General features: G+C 39.6%; 1 protein-coding gene across 9 annotated transcripts in view; it reads left to right on the forward strand.

The window, feature by feature from the left end:
- The window catches only part of ADAMTS20 (ADAM metallopeptidase with thrombospondin type 1 motif 20), a 207484-nt gene that overhangs the window by 86919 nt on the left and 103241 nt on the right, over positions 1-17324 (forward strand). For all 9 annotated transcript variants that reach the window (XM_075124403.1, XM_075124402.1, XM_075124404.1 and 6 more), the window contains 4 exons: positions 7814-7959; positions 8746-8927; positions 9024-9160; positions 13188-13305. In XM_075124403.1, the coding sequence (XP_074980504.1) occupies positions 7814-7959; positions 8746-8927; positions 9024-9160; positions 13188-13305 (583 nt within the window). The remainder of the gene's footprint in view (positions 1-7813; positions 7960-8745; positions 8928-9023; positions 9161-13187; positions 13306-17324) is intronic.

Consider the following 17324-nt stretch of genomic DNA (forward strand, 5'->3'; position numbering starts at 1 on the left):
AAGACTGAGATTCTTGTAAGTGGAGGCACTGGTCCAGTTTTTTTCTGAAAACTGATTGCTTTTGAGACACCTCCTTCCTTCCTTTAACAGAGATGAGAGTGAAAAGTATACCGCTTTGCATCTGTGATCACGGTGGAGGTAGAGACCCAAATCATATTGCCAGATAACCAAAGTTCATTCCAATTCTGAATATGTGCAATGTAATGGAAATACAGTATTGGTCCATATGACACTGACTCGCTTTTAATAATACTATACAGAGCCATGTAATGCTGTAATGTATTTTAACTTAATGTGTTTACTAAAGTAAAGATGTCTTGAAAACTGGGATTTATTTTAATACAAAAACCTTCCTCAGGAAAAGTAAATCTCTTTTCTTTAATGAATAATCTACAATAGATGTACAAAAATTTTACCAGTTTCCCTTCCTCCATCAATAATTTAACCCAGCACAGTTTACATCTATATGAAAAAGTGAATGTCAGTGGTATCTGTTTTTACTTATCCAGGGAAAGATTTAATTCTATTTCTTTTCATTCTTCTTTAAAACCATGGCCTTTTTCCCCCACAACCTGAGGCTAAGCACCCTGATCCCCACCCTGAGTGCTCCCTCACCCAGTCCTCCACCCATATACCACCATCCTGACCCCACCCTCCACCTTCCCCCACAGCACCCATCCTGACTGCTTCTCCTTCCCATATACCCACACCCTCGTTTGCCCCAGCTCCCATATTCCCCCACGGCCTCCAGCCTGACTGCTCCCCTGACCAGCCCCCCACCCATATACCACCACCCTGACCCCAGTCCCCTCCTGGTAGAAGTGATATATCCTCCCTTCCTTTCTGCTATGCCTGCCTCAGCTCTCTGATTTTTTATACAGCACTGCTGCTTGTCCCTATCATAGCCCTTCTCCTCCGTGCCCCAAGCAAGTTCCTACAGCTGGAGCAGACCTGTGCCTGCACAGTCTCCTCTCCCCACAGAGCCAGGAGATCCACCACCGCCTGTGTACTCCGGGCAGATGCGCATTTGCTGCGTGGAGCTGGCATGCTCAGCTAGGCAAATACTATGTGAGCTCTCCATGCCGAGCAAACAGGAAGAGCAATTTCAAAACTTCCGGGGCTTTAAAAGGGGAGGGGTGCATGCCTGTGTACCTGGCTGTAAGGCAGCAGAGTTCAAACTGGTGACGAGAGCCGTCATGCTGCACATTGTGGGACAACTCCTAGACAACTCCTGTCTAGGGTGATATAAGCAACACAGTGTTAACTCTGAAACTGTATTGCTCCAACGGTGTCACCCTAAGTGCTACACCTCTTGTCGAGGTGTTTTTTTATGTCATTATAGCAGGAGAGTAAAACCAGCGGGAGGAGCACTGCAGTGTGTACACCTCGATAGTTAAGTCAACGTAAGCTCTCTTATGTTGATTTAACTTTGTAGTGTAGACAAGCCCGCACATGCAAAATTGTATTGGTTTAAAATTCTACCTTTAGTTAACCTGGTGCAAGTTTTTGTGGGGACCAGGCATAAACGAGATTGCATCTTGACCTGACTTCAGAGCCATGCCAAATTAGCTTTACATGAATTGATATGTAGATGCCTGCATTTGTTTTTATTTCTTTAAATTTTGTGTACTAAAAAAATTGTTAAATAATATCTATCAGAAAGAAACATTGTTATGCAGACTTTAAAAGTATGAAAAATACAGGTAAGGTTTGATTTCATTTTACAACTGGTCAGGAATTTTCTGTTGAAATGTTTTTTCAATGAAAAAGATGCTTTCCTCAAAATCCAAATTTGTTTTGGGAAAGTTTAAGTTTTCCTAATTTTTTTTTCAATTTTCTGTTGGGAAAATCTAAACAAAGTATTTTACTATTGTCTTGAATCAAAACACTTCAGTTGGTTGAACCAAATCAATATAGTCTGAGATAGTCTGATAAGAGAGCCTGCCCATGGATGAGAATGAAGGTATGAGGTGCCCAAACCACAGCTTCAGTGAAGCATAGTGGCAACTCAGGTGTGTGCATTTTAGTGTTGAACTGAGCCTAAACAAAACATTTTGATTCAGGAATGTCTAAATGTTTTGTTGAGATCAAATATGTAAAAACAAAAAAGTTTCAACCCAAAATATATGGAACTTTCCATTCTACAATAATTTAGATATTTCTATATTTTGTTCCACTTTGGGATGAAAACAAATTTTGAAATATTGGAATTTCCATTGGGACATATATTCCATTATTGAACAGGTCTACTTAATTTTTAATTAGTTTGGATGTTCCTAAGTGGTGGTGTGCTCTAGGGGAAGATGCTTGATATAGCATATGCCACGTGGCAAAATGTGGGGATTTCGGGATGGAGTGACGGCCTACATTTTTGGGATTTTTTTGTTTTTGTTGTTTTGGGCCCCAGCCCTACATATTGGTGTGCATACGTGGAGTGCTACACTTCCACAAATCACCAATGGATTCAGCACCATGGAATTTTCAAAAAAATAAACATTTTATATATATACATATAAAATTTAGAAAATTGTATTTGTTATTGATTAAACTTACTGCAACATTACAGTATTGTTATTTGGTTGGTGCCTTTGTTTGGTTCAGCTATCCTCAAACTTCTGAAAACTCAGAAATGAAGAGTTAAGGTACCATGTCACCTCCACAATGGAACCTTAACTCTGCCTCTTGGAGCTGGCAATAGCCACTGGGAATGGTTCAGTAAATGTGGTTCAGTAAGTGTGGTGCCATAAAAAGTAGAAATGGGGAAGGACTAAGAGAATGTGCTGCTGTTTGTGTTGTGTTTTGTTCCACAGATCTGAATTCCAGCATTCACTCCAACTGCCTTTGTAGCATTAGGTTTAGCTGCACTGAATGCTGGAGGGATTAGTTGGAGCAGGTTGGCATAGTTGTTACTGTGATATAATGAGAGGTGGATGTATACTTCGAAGGATCAAATATACCTCATTTCAGTAAGCTGTGTCAGTAGCAATGCACAGTGGTCTTTTTATGGGAATTGTCAGCAGTGTGATAGTGTACGAGACAGTGGTCTCTAGGGCTTAGTGTCTCAGAACAAATTCTCAGAGCAAGGGTGAAGGGGAGGTAATATGTAGTAAGTCTGGGGTGGTTTGTGTGGAGTAGGGTCATTGCTTAACTGTAGGCCAGGTATAGGTAGCTGTTGTTTGCTATGCTGACCTGAACCTTAGTTTTGCCTTAGCAAAGAGAAGATGTGCGACATCGTGTACTCTGCAGCATCTATAAGGGTAAAATGCTAGTATGCGTGTGTTAGCCGTGTGTTGCATCATGACTCAAAGAGGGCAGAGTTAAGATTCCATTGTCGGCATGGCGTTATCTTAAGTCTTCATTTCGTGGTCTTCTGAGATTTGAATGTAGTTGAACTTGATATTCTAGAAGAGCATGCATCATCACCAATCCCTATGTCACAGACCCAGTTGAGTGCCCCCTGTTGGTCATTTGCCAGACTGCTGTGAGGAGATCCAACCTTTGAATCCTGGGTGCTTTAAGCCCCTGGAAGCGAGCCCTAAGGAAGTCCTTGCAATGCAGCTGTCTTGGGACCTCTAGGCACACACTCATCGGGACAGACCCTGTGTCTAGCAGCCCCATCTTGAGAGCTGTGACCATGTGACCCACTGCCAAGCTCCTAGTACCAGTACTTACCACTCAGAGTCCCCCCATGCTCTCCCAGAACTCCAGATGTCTGGGTGTTCTGGGTCCACAACTTAACTTTTCAAGGGCATGTGGTAACATACAACATACAGACAGTTTGAACAGGATTCTAATATTGCTCTTTAGTGAATCATATGAGAGATACACAGACCTATACAAAAATAATAAACCCTACGTGCAGTTCCCTGCTTCAGTTTCCCCACCAGTCCAGAGCATTCTTAGGGCTGGGGTCAGAGTCATCTGGGGTATTCAGGATCCTTCTGATGTAGTGCATAGCTTGTGTTCTGAAACATGGATCCTTCTCTCCCCACTAGCCTTCTCTGACTTTGGCTGGTCCAGCCACTTTCTCACTCCTACCCAAAAGCTTCCTATTTTGCTTTGTGAGTCTCTCTGCCAGACACACCCAGTCTCTGAGGTTTTGAAAAGGTTAGTATCAACACCTTGACTTCTTTGTCCTGTTTGGGAATTTTCCACTCTCCAACCGCCAGATCCCTGAAGAGAGGTTGGGAAACTGGTTCTCCTGGGCTTGAGTTTAACCCATTGTTTAGTTAAAGTACAGTCATGAAGGTTAACGTCTCTCCATTGTCTCTATTCTTGTGTACATATGTGCAGGATTATAAACTACCTAGCACACTTCTCATGGTGTGTGTGTGTGTGTGTGTGTATATATATATATAATGTAAATCAACACACAAGGATCTTTTTGAAAGAAAAGAGAAAATTTTTAAATGATTGAAGAAAGCCCAAAGGAACATCTGGAATGTGTCTGGTGCATCAATTTTCTACTGTGACTTCATCTTGTTGCTTCTGAAGGAATGTAGCAGAACAATAGCGGATACAACTTCATTGAAGAAACTATTAAGATCCCAGATGTGAACAGGTGTTTACCACTTTTATGGGGAGAAATAATCCTGATGTAGACATAGGATTTCTATGTGCAACTTTTCAGAAATTTCCCATTAAGTTATTGTAGCCCTTTTTAAATTTTGGCTTAGGCTATGCTGTCAGATATCTGTAACAGTTGTACAGTAAAAATTTCAGATTTGAATAAAGTACTTTTTTAAAAAAAATAAGAACTAGAATTTTCAGTCCACTATATTCATATTTGATTTCTGGTCATCCTATTGGCAAATTCTGCACATACGGGAGCTTTGTTTCTTCATATTCCCATTTGAGGTCTCTCACAGTATCATCACATTTTCATAATTTGGAGGTACTAGAAGATGGGGCTAAGCAGATGGAATTGGACCCAAAACACATCAGATATAAAATGAATATTTGTACCCTATAATAGACACCACTGCAAGAAAGTGATATGCACAATACAGATATCTATGGAAATAAATATGCTGTCATATCCTGCCACACTGAGAAACAGAAAGCCAATAATGAATGAGTTCTGATGAAAATGGCAACTTTTTTAGAAGGGCCATGCATTGAACAGTGTCAAGGGGGGCATTTTCCACCATCCTTGCTAGTGGGGTTAGGAAGGCTTACTTCTTTACCACTCAAGGATATGAGTAGGTGGGATAGAACAGCTTATGGTACTCTAGTATCTTTTGTGGTTGTTTCATTTGTTACAATGATTATATCAATACCAAGGTGACCTGTGAGGATGATGCAGAGGGAAGGAATATTCAAGAGCCAGTTTTTCAATAGCTATCATCATCATAATGTCCTTCTAGGCCATTGGCATAGTCCAACAGCTCAATAGTCATATCCCTTAGTGTACTGAAAATGTATTAGGTCCATCATTTTGTGAGATTGGACTAATGAAACAAGTCCTTTAGTCCTTTTAATTTAATGTTAATCTAGGTTTTGATCCTAATATGAAGGGGGTGATGGTCTGACTGTAAAATTGCCACACTCTCTCTGTAACCAGTCCTAAGCTAAGATAAAATCCAGCATGTGCTCTTCTGTTTGTAGGCCAAAATCTACCTTGAGTAGACCCATCCTCCCATGTTCTGGAGGATCCATAGGATTGATAGGATCCATAGGATCCAATGCTCAAAATATACTATCAGTGTGGACATTGAGGTGACCCAGGGCAAAAAATTCAGAGAATTTCAACCAGATAAGAGATCAGTCAGCATTCAATATGGAGAATCTGATTAGTAAAAAGAAAAGGAGTACTTGTGGCACCTTAGAGACTAACCAATTTATTTGAGCATAAGCTTTCGTGAGCTACAGCTCACTTCATCGGATGCATACTGTGGAAAGTGTAGAAGATCTTTTTATACACACAAAGCATGAAAAAATACCTCCCCCCACCCCACTCTCCTCATGCTTTGTGTGTATAAAAAGATCTTCTACACTTTCCACAGTATGCATCCGATGAAGTGAGCTGTAGCTCACGAAAGCTTATGCTCAAATAAATTGGTTAGTCTCTAAGGTGCCACAAGTACTCCTTTTCTTTTTGCGAATACAGACTAACACGGCTGTTACTCTGAAATCTGATTAGTGAATAAGTTCCAATATCCAGAGCAAAATGTTTATTAAACGTGATGTATTCGGTATTGGCTGACTAACAAAAAGGGTAATTTTCAAGACCCATTTTATGCTGTATATGTGGATAATAAACCCATAGCATAAACCTGTGTTGATGTGATCTATTCAGTTCTATTGAGGAAGACTGGGCTCATTGTTTCTATCCATTCTGCCATAGTTATTTTAATTGCTAGATCTCCAGAGCCAATCTAGAACCTTCTCCCATGCTTACTTGGGAATTTTTATATAGTATTATCATTAGTTGCATTCTTTGTGGTCCAATGAGGCAATCACTGGGAGTCATAGTGTAGGATTGATGCTATGCCCATATGTAGAGACCAAATGTGGGCTGGGATTTTAAAGGAATTAGTCCCCCAGTTCCCATAGTTAGTCGATAGGAGTAGGGCACCTATCTCCCTTAAGTGCTTTTACAAAAATTTCACCCATGCACAAAATCCTGAGGTCCTTACTCAGTTTTTAATAATTGCTTTTTCAGGAAAATTCCTAGTGACTTCAGTAGGGCTACTCGTGTGCAGGATTGGGAGGTTAGATTGTACACTCTTAGAAGTAGTAATACTGTCTCTCACTTGGCTGGAATGTACCATGCTCATTCATGGCTTGTATTAACAATAATATGTTAGTTACAGGTATAAGGTGCCAAATCTAATAACTGCAGTGGCCCTAACAGAATATACAGTAATTATGTTATCTCTGTCTTAATGTAACCCCCAGCAGCTAACATGAGAGTTGCACTTTATGCCATAGCTGAATTTGGCCAGTTCCATTCGCAGTATTTTTTGCCAGTCACTCTCATCTGCAAGTCTTCAGGCTCATGCACAAATCAGATCTAGAGTGTCATCAAAATGATATTTGAGATTTCGCTGTGACTCTCTGAGTATCTTTCCCAGACCTGAGGAAGATTGCTGTGTAGCTCAAAAGCTTGTCTGTCTCACCAACAGAAGTTGCCCATCTTGTCTCTCTAATATCCTGGGACTAGGATGGCTACAAGAACACTGCATACATCATAATGAAATCAAATTGTTCTGAATGTTACTTAATATTTCCTTTAGCTTTGTTTGCTTTCGTAGAATACTTAAAACACTTTGAATTTCGTGGTGGCTTGATAACATGGTAGAATTTTTAGGTTTGCTTTTCATCATGAATTTTCAAAGCAAATAGAAGGGAACTTATAAGATGAAGACTGCTGCAGATCTAAATCTAAAGTTTGTGTGTAAAATATCAATAAGCATTTAGGGTCAGAATTTCAAAAGAACTTGGCTCCCATTTTGGTGCCTAAATGAAGTGGCCATCTTTTCAAAAGTTCTCAGTGAGAGCTGTTGTTTGCAAAACACTCTTGAAATTTTGGCACTTCATTTACATTCCTAAAATAGAAGCTAAGCCGTTTGGAAAATCTGATGTTAACCATTGGTGCTGAGCTTTAATTTTGTGGAGTTTTTTTTAATAAGATTTTTTCTCTTTTGCTTCTGTGATACAGTAACCTTGCAGTAATAAACTTGGTTGATTTCCATTAATCTTGTTTCACAATATCTTTTTTTATATAATTTTTCTATTATTTCCATTTTGGTTTTCAGATTTTAAGCACACATAGCTAACTTTTAAATTTTATTGTTTGTCAACTGAACAGCACTGTTACCATGGGATTTGTGTAAGCAAAGATATTGAAACACGTCCTGTAGATGGAGAATGGGGACCTTGGGGACCTTATAATTCATGTTCAAGAACCTGTGGAGGTGGAATCAAAAGCACAACCAGGCTGTGTAATCGACCTGAGTATGTTGTTCATTTGTTTATATCAATATGTTTTTGATATTGTTGTATCCCAGCAAGTTAGTTCAAGGCAATAGGAAAATAAATAGCCATTTCAATCATTTCTAAAGCTGGAGGAGGTCGGTCTATAATCTCTGATATTCAGAAGGTTTCTGAGTTAATTTTATAATTTCTCTCAGGTGAATTGTATGTGTTTTTCAGATGTTTTAAAATTGCGTGTAGAGACTTGTAAATGTGACTTGCCTCTTCCAGTGGTAATGAAACTAACGTTAGAACTTTGGAGAATAATGCTTTAGGGCTTGAGTCTGCCTCCCTTACTGCAAGTAACTTCATTAGAATGAGGTTCCTCAGTGCAAGGACTCTCTCTCACTATATGGTTGTACAGCACTTAATAAAATGGGCCTCTGATCCTGATTGTGGCCCTTAGGCACCACTGCAGTGTAAAACTAATTACTAATTCTTGCAGAGTAAAGTACTGCAACTAACAAGGGTAATAAAATGTGGCTCTTACAAATTAGTAGATGTTCATGTTATTCAGATTATTATAGACTTGAAAGGCCTGATTCTAAAATGGTAGTATTATACACCCACTTTGCATTCACTATTCACTGCACAAAGCAGTGGAGAATCAGGTCTGAATATCAACGTGTAAGAGGGAAAAACAATGCTGAATGGATATGATAAAAGACTGTTTTGAAGTTTTGCCATTAGGATCAACTGCTTGTTTTAGAAACAAATGATGGAAGTGATGTTGATCCTATGTACTTTACTTTGAATCATTTTGATTAGGCCGAGAAATGGAGGGAAATACTGTGTGGGTCGCAGGATGAAATTTCGATCATGTAGTACTGATTCATGTCCAAAGGGCAAACAAGATTTTCGAGAGCAACAGTGCTCTGATTTCAATGGTAAACATTTCAATATCAATGGTCTTACATCTGCTGTACGCTGGCTTCCAAAATACAGTGGCAGTAAGTAAATACAGATTTTCTTTGCTAACTAAATAAAAATGTTCATTTACTTAAAGCTTTACAACAGACAAAAATCATGATGGATTTTCTTTACAGTTTCTATGAAAGATCGCTGTAAACTTTTTTGCCGAGTGTCTGGAACAACTTCCTACTACCAGCTGAAAGACAGAGTTGCCGATGGTACTCCCTGTGGAACTGAAACCAATGACATATGCGTTCAAGGCTTATGCAGGGTATTTAAACTTAACTTGGATATTATAACACTGATATATATACAATGTATTAACATACTAATAAATATTTATCACATATATATGTATACTATATATACTTTATATAGTATACTATAGTATATACTACATACAGTTCTTATAGCGCAGGGGTTCTCAAACTGGGGGTCGGAACCCCTCAGGGGGTCACAAGGTTCTTATATGGGGGTTTGTGAGCTGTCAGCCTCCACCGTAAACCCCGCCCTCCAGCATTTATAATGGTGTTAAATACATAAATAAGTGTTTTTAATTTATAAGAGGGGTTGGACTCAGAGGCTTGCTGTGTGAAAAGGGTCACCAGTACAAAAGTTTGAGAACCACTGTTCTAGCATTTGCAAGAGCATTTACAGGAGCGTCACCAGCATAATGAAGGGCCCTACGGCCATCATGAAGTCTGTTTAGTTGACACTTATTGACAACATGCACAATTGACTGACAGAGACCATGCTGACAAAGTGGGTCATATGTAGATCCTTCTTGTAGAGGTTGGCTGTGCATATTCCTTGGCCAGTTTGGAACCTGTTCAACAGAGTCCAAAGATGATGTGGCAGGTCAAATCCCGGATGTTGAACGGTTAGATCAGCGACAATGAAACCGTTCCAGATCTCTTTAGCTGACTACTTATTGCACCATAGGGTTGCTGCTGAAAAATTCTGATCTGGCAGTTAAGACCATGATAGTCATGAATCATGCTCTGCGGTGACTGAAGATGTCTGCATACAGTGGTAGTCCTGGATTGGCATGTAGCTTTTCCACCAGTTTGGCTGTTGATTGTCTGTGACGTGTGGAGGAGCTAAGTTGCTCAGAACTGGTAGCCATGGAATAGGAGTCAGGCATAGGGTGCCTGTGATGATGTGCATGGTTGAGTTCAATTCAGCATCAGCCAATTTACTGTGAGATGAACAACACCAAGCGGGCATGGTCTTCTGAGGAATAGCACAGTGCCAGAGCTGATGTGCGAAGTCTTCTGTGCACCTGTGCCCGTGTCAAACTGGCTAATTTGCTGATTTGATTGTTCCTGGTCCTGACTTTGGCAGCAATCTGTTTTAGATGCTGTGGTAAGTCAAATAGTGGTCTAGTGTGACACCAAGGTAGACTGGTTTGCCTCATGTTTCAGTCGTTATCCAGTGAGAAAGATGTCTAACGTACATTTAGCACTTGCATTGTGGAGGTGGAAGACACTGAAAACTGGCTTGGTCATACTTCATTGGAGACGTCAAGTGCTACAGTAGTCTGCCATCTTGGGCAGGTTGGCATCAAACAACAACCTTGTTCTCGTCCATGACCGAAAATAATGGGGTACATTTCACTCAGCCAGATGGTCACGTGATTGCTCATGTGACCTCTGCTGGGTGACATCACTAGTTGGTCATCTCTAACCAGCATCATATGTTTCTCTTGGGCAGCTTTCCACACAGTCAACACAGACAAGCACTTATCCATGTCGGCCTTCAGCTGCCCATTGTTAGAAACTTAGACAAAAGAAGATGGAATTTCAGGAAACCTAATTGGGAGAAATTTAGCTAAATCCTGGAATGAAGTATCATTACTATCCCATCATGCTTCATGCCAGTCAATGAAACCTACAACCATTTCCATGGAGCCATCTTGAAAGCAGCATGAGAATCCATTCCACAAGGCTCTTGCTGTGTCTACATTCCTTGTTTTGACACCATATGTTCAGAACTATTTATGCAGTAAATTGTCTGGAGATCCAGATCTTGTTGACCAGCTAATAAAGTCCTTAGCTGCTGTGATACAAGCAAGATGGGAGCAAACAACAAGGAATATGAATTTCATCCATTCCAGCCAGAACCCTGGAACCTTTTGTGTTGACTTGGCACAGCAAGTGCTGCCCCATCCTCCTGTTACTCCAAACCAAGTTGCTCACCACTTGTTTCAGGTTGCAAAGGTTCCCCTGAATAAGCTTGTAAAAAGGCAGATTTGCGATGAATGGCGGCAATTCAGATGATGTAATCTGCTTTGTTAGTGCATAGCACCATTCACAAACACTGAACTAGACACTGTACTGTGCAACATCAAATCTGGACTTTCACCAGAATTCCTGAATCACCAACACTTATCAATGATTATCCAAATTTCTGACGTGAGTTCTCAGTGTTGGCAACTTGTCAAGGATTTGGAGAATGTCAAAAATAATTACCCTTTTAAAACCTGAAAAAGACCCACACAATGCAGCAAGCTACCAACTGATCTCACTGCTATCTGTCAGATTCAAAGACTTGGAGTGGCTTATCCTACAGCGTATATCTCCAGAGGTGGTGGCAATTCTCAGCGTTGACCGAGCTGGCTTCCAGAAGGGTTGAAGCACATGTGACCAAGTCCTAGCCCTCACTACATATATAGAAAACAGGTTTCAACAGAACTTGAAGACCGGAACTGTTTTCTTTGACCTGACAGCAGCCTACGATACAGGATGGCACACTGGGCTTCTGATAAAACTGTCAAGAGCTCGCGTAGCATGAGTGGTGGACACTGCTGAACTTCTACTTCCTGACAGGCATTTTCATGAGATGGAACAAGTGAATGGAGAAGACAATCCAACATCTTACCCCAACGCTGTGTGCTTGTGTCCACCTTGTTCAGTCTGTACACAATCGACCTGCTACTGACTCAGTCCGCAAATTCATCTATGCAGATGACTTCTGCTGTGGTACCCAGTTGCGCTCTTTCATTTTATATATAGTATGTATACCTTATACTATATAGTATATGCTACAGTATACTACATATTATTATATACATACTATACACTACACACACAGTCTCTCTCTCTCTGTGTCTCTGTCTCTCTCTAAATATAAAAATATATGGCAAAGCAAATCCTCTTGGAAACCACTAAAGCAAAGTTGTTTGAACCAATTTTAACAAAGTTCTGATCCCAGTCAGCTTAGTAACCTAGAGATAGAGCTCATAAAATAAAGACCCAGATTTGAATCATAAGAGCTTAATTCTTCTCTCATTTAAACAGGTGTAAATTAGGGGTAACTCTATTGAAGTCAATAGAGATACACTGATGTAAAATTGGAGTAATGGGAAATGAATAAGGCTCTGAATGAGTTTTCGTCCCCAGTCAAATATCAGAGAAAAGTGCTATTACATCTATGGAGAGAAGGTTTTACATCACATTTCTCAAAATCAGGAGGCAATTTAGCTCCCAAGGGGATTATTTCAGTTTTCTTAGATGGATGAAAATTATGGTAATGCCACAGGCCTTTTTATAGGGAGAGGGAAGCTAAAACCACCTAGAACTTTGAGCCAGATTTTGCTTTCCATCCCCATGCAACCTTACAGATGGCAGTGGGTTGCATAATCTGAAAGTGAAGGTAAAATTTGACCCTTTATTAGGGTAAACCACAGGGAGGAATGCCAGAGAGCAACTGTACTTATGTGGAGGAGGGAAAGGGAATGGTCTGAGTAAAGAATTAAAAATTAAAATAGTGATCTTGGATTTATTATTCTTAGTATCTTAGCTAAAGGTCATATAAATAGTCAATAAATCAGATCATTCTTTATTTTACAACTATAGAGTTTAAAAGAAATTGATGTTCATGTGCACATAATACTAAAGGAATTGATTCATTTTAACATTATAGAGGTTTTTGAACAAATTGTCTTTAAAATTTATAGTGAACATTCAATATTGTAGATAGAAAAGCTTTATAAAATGTTAATGCATCAAGAAATGCAGAAATATTAAATAGATTTGCATTGTTCTTTCTTAGAATAACAGAACTATTATACTTTGTCCTTACATCACAGCACCTAAGATCATATAAAAGACTGTTCGTGATTTGCCAACAAAGATGGAGATAGTCCATTGATAGATATAGATATAGATATATAGATATATATAGTGAATAAAATCTTTTTGAGGAAAAATCTTAAAATGTGCCATTTTCACTGTTTTCTACTGAGCTGAATGACTTATTACAGTATATGCAACACAGATTTATTGTATTTCTTGTAGCAAGCTGGCTGTGATCATGTGTTGAATTCCAAGGCAAGGAGAGATAAGTGTGGAATCTGTGGCGGTGATAATTCTTCATGTAAGACACTTGCAGGTACTTTCAACAGTGCTCATTATGGTATGTTTTTCTCTTATTTTACATTTAAGTTGTGTTTAAAGTATGATTTCAGTGAACGTTCTTTAGGGCCTCTGCCAACAGAAAATATCCATGATTTTGAGTCACAAAAGCTCTTTCAAGGATACAGAGACAAACGCTGTGGTTTGCTGACCTATTTAGGAAAAAGTCAGTTGCTGAGTAAAGTCAAAGCAAAAAGGAGGGGGGAAATGGTGTGGTGAAAAGTTGCAGAGCTGTCTTTGGAAAAGAGTGCTTCCTGCCTCCTGCACTTTGTGATCAGCCTGTGCTGAAACTACACAGCCCATGGGGCTCCAGCATCTCCTGCTGGCCCCATGAGGAGAGAGAGGGATGAATCCCAGGTGTGAGCTCCTAGCTGATTTTCTTCTTTTATTGAAATGACAAATATAGACCCATAAAATGTCATGCCCTCTCTTATCCCAGATTACCAGAAGATGTATGTCCTTCTTCTGATCAATGACAATTAGTGGGAAAACCTCTTACACAGAGAATCTGTTATCTCAGTTTCTTCATTAACACTGGTTTCAGAGGAACAGCCGTGTTAGTCTGTATTCGCAAAAAGAACAGGAGTACTTGTGGCACCTTAGAGACTAACCAATTTATTTGAGCATGAGCTTTCGTGAGCTACAGCTCTGACGAAGTGAGCTGTAGCTCACGAAAGCTCATGCTCAAATAAATTGGTTAGTCTCTAAGGTGCCACAAGTACTCCTTTTCTTTTTTCATTAACACTATTTTAGGTCTTACATCAGTGTGTAGGAGGGTTCGAGAGACTAGTGTATATATAAATAGAAACTCTTGTCAAGCATAGCATACAGAACCATAGCTTCATAGTAAGAGCATGGGACAGAGGGTCAGGAGACCTTGGACATCAGTTTTCCAGTGGCCCCTTTAGGCTGCTTCACTAGTTTAAAGGGGCAGCAAACTGGGTGGAGATGATCCTTGGTAAAAAGGGGAGATTCCTGGCCAATGTAGAGCTGCCAGAAAGGTTCTGTGCTGGCACCTTACCCTTCCCCTTGTCCCCTGGAGAATGGGAATGTGCAAAATGCTGCTGGACTTTGGCTGTTTTTTCCCTGGCAGATGGTCTGTGCTCATCCCAGGGGATGAGGCAAAAACACCAGAAGGTGTAAAAGTGGCACACAGCCACTGTCTCCCCTCTCTCCCTTCTCCCACATGTATATACACACAATCCCCTCTTGTTTCTGTGCTGATGGATGATCGAAGGCACAGTAAGTGCCTATTATTATTAAATCAGAAACAATATGAATTTGTAAATGTACATTTAAAATTGTAACAGTGAAAGGATGTAAGAATTTGATAAAACTGTAAAGGAACTGTGGGCTTTTTTATCACCATTAATGATCATGTACTGTACGGTTAGCACATGAATTGAATTAAGAATGTGTCTGATACCAATCTTCATATTCTGATAAAAATGGCATTAATACCACTGTCAACAAGGCTGTGTTAGTATATCTGTTACCACCTTACATATTTTTGAGTCAGTTTGCTCTTTATTAAAAGCAAACATGCTCAAGCATGGAATTTTCCATTTAAAAATAGGTTTTCTTTTTTAATAAAATTTAAAAAATAAATTATTGTTAATTTAGTCATTTTTATTTTAAGTCTGATCTTGAAAATTAGTAAATTATGAAAAATAATGAAGTTTGTAGCTTCAGGCACTTTTTTCTTTCTATGGTGGAAGTGAAAAAAGGGGTTTTTTTGGGCTGTTTTTTCATTTTCAGCTGACAGGTTGCAGGACTTTGTATTTTGAAGAAATAACACAATTAAGACCTAATCATTTTAGTTAGGAAAACAAATCTGTGCATATGCCAGAAGGGCTAGGTCGTGGCAGTTATTCCAGTGCCATCCGTAGGTGTGGTGCAGTGCCCTGTGTGCAGGGTGTGTGCACTTTGAACAACCATTTAGACTGCTATAGATTGTTTTCCCTGTGTTTACCCCCCTTCCATGAGCCTGTGTAAAAGGGCTTATTATCAATGAGAATAAGACCCATTATGTTTTGTACCTCCCACTAGGCTTCTCTCAGCAACACAACGTGGTATGATGTAGTCTTAGGGCCAAATTCTACTACCCTTACTTATTCGACAAATCCTCTGACTTTGCTGGGCTTGCAGCAAAGGGTGTTGGTCAATGCAGAATTTGTCATGGCAAGATTATAAAGCTTCTTTTGGGGGAAGTAAAATTGGGTTCTTTTCTTCTATTATACAGTTAATTGTAAAATTTAAATTGTGCTTTAATTATTAAGCCCCTAAATCATCATACATCCTATGTGACTACACTAGGTTTTCCAGAAAACTAAATATGTGGTAGCAAGTAGTGAGGCAACTACCTGCTGCATGCACGATCAGAGGGAATAGTTCATAACTGTCACTAGCTCTGCCCACTGTTACTATGACATGGCTTGGCTCTGTAAGAAAATGATGGTGGAGTCACTCAAAATGGGCAGGGTTATGCATGTGAGGGCATGTCTACAGACCCTAAACCAGTATCAGGTAGTAGCAAATATGCCACAGATATTCTAGCCTGCACTGCCCACACAGCTCTAACAGTTTGACAGTCATGTTCAAGCAGGAATGCAACAGCCCTCACAGAATGTGATGTTCAGTTGATCGGTAGCATCTTCCTAGAAACAGAGAGGTGACCCCCAAGATAGCACAAGCACATCTCCAGTCACACTGATGAGATAAGATGCTCTCTCAAGGCTGTATTGTACAAGCAAATTGATTTTACCAGGAAGTTTGGTATGTGTAGGCCTCACCAGCTTGTGATGCAATACTCTGCCTCTTTGATATTCTCAGGGGTGTGCAGTAGTAGTCACTCTCACTCCTTATGTACCCAGGGACCAATCTGAGGTTTGGTTTATGCTACTGCAGGAGCAGCCTGTGTGATCAGTCACTGTAGCAGTGCTCTGCGTGCCATGTAGTGTTAAGTTATAGTTTTGCCTTACATATTTAAATGTTAATAAAACAGTCATCAGCAATTCATTGCAACTAAATGCAAATATACTGGCATCCTGTTTTGAGGAGACAGCTACATTTAATTACTCACACTTGGTATTTTTAATGGTCTTTCTATTATATTGCACTTTTAACTGAAGTATCTGAGTACTTGACAAAGAATTGTCCCTTCACCCACAAAAGTCAGTGATGTAATTTTCCAGTTACTTGTCTCATGTCAGCATGCTAAATGGCAATGTTTCTGTTATTTTAAAATTTCTTTCCTCCCAATTTTGTCTTCTCTCCTCTCTCCTCCAACTACCTCTTTCCTCTCTCCCTTTTTAGCTTCTCTTGGGTGTGACTGATAGGGGGCTTTTTGGGTGTTTGTTTTTTATTCCATATTGGGAAGATATATTGTGTAATTAGCAGGTAGTGGACTATTGACTAAAGATGTGCAAATTGTAACAGTTTGCAATTACAGTGCTGCCCCCAAGTGGTAGACATAATAAATCTGTGCTAACACTAAGCTGTTTGGGTTATACACATTGATTATTATGTGATTAATACAATACTGTACAATTAGTGGATAATGAAACTGGGGAGGGGTGTTATAGTTATATTTTTAGCTTATTACCCATGGATGTGCGCTAGCCAGTTGAAGCTTAGTGCTAATAATAATCCTGAGGTAATGTTAGTGGATAGAGAAGCAATTGGAGGAGTTATCAAGAATTATATTAATTCTTCTGACTGATTGTGCTATCATGTGTTAAGCAGGTTCACGATATAGGGTTCTTAGATTGTGTGGTGCTCCTGGATGTTCAGATAGCAGCTGTGAATAAACATTTTAACTGTACATGTGAGAAGAGTGTGACTGTTTCTCTCAAATGTGGATCTGGCTATCTATTATTTTGTTACCTCAAAACTATGCTGCTTCAATACCTATTATTTGGGACTAGCTGGAGTAATTGTAGAATGTGGTGACTCGTTTATGAAGAATTGCTTCTTGAAGGGAGCACATTAGACCCATACTCTAATGAGTAGCCCAGCTCA

The sequence above is a fragment of the Caretta caretta genome, chromosome 1, assembly GCF_965140235.1.
Source record: "Caretta caretta isolate rCarCar2 chromosome 1, rCarCar1.hap1, whole genome shotgun sequence".
NCBI lineage: Eukaryota > Metazoa > Chordata > Testudines > Cheloniidae > Caretta > Caretta caretta.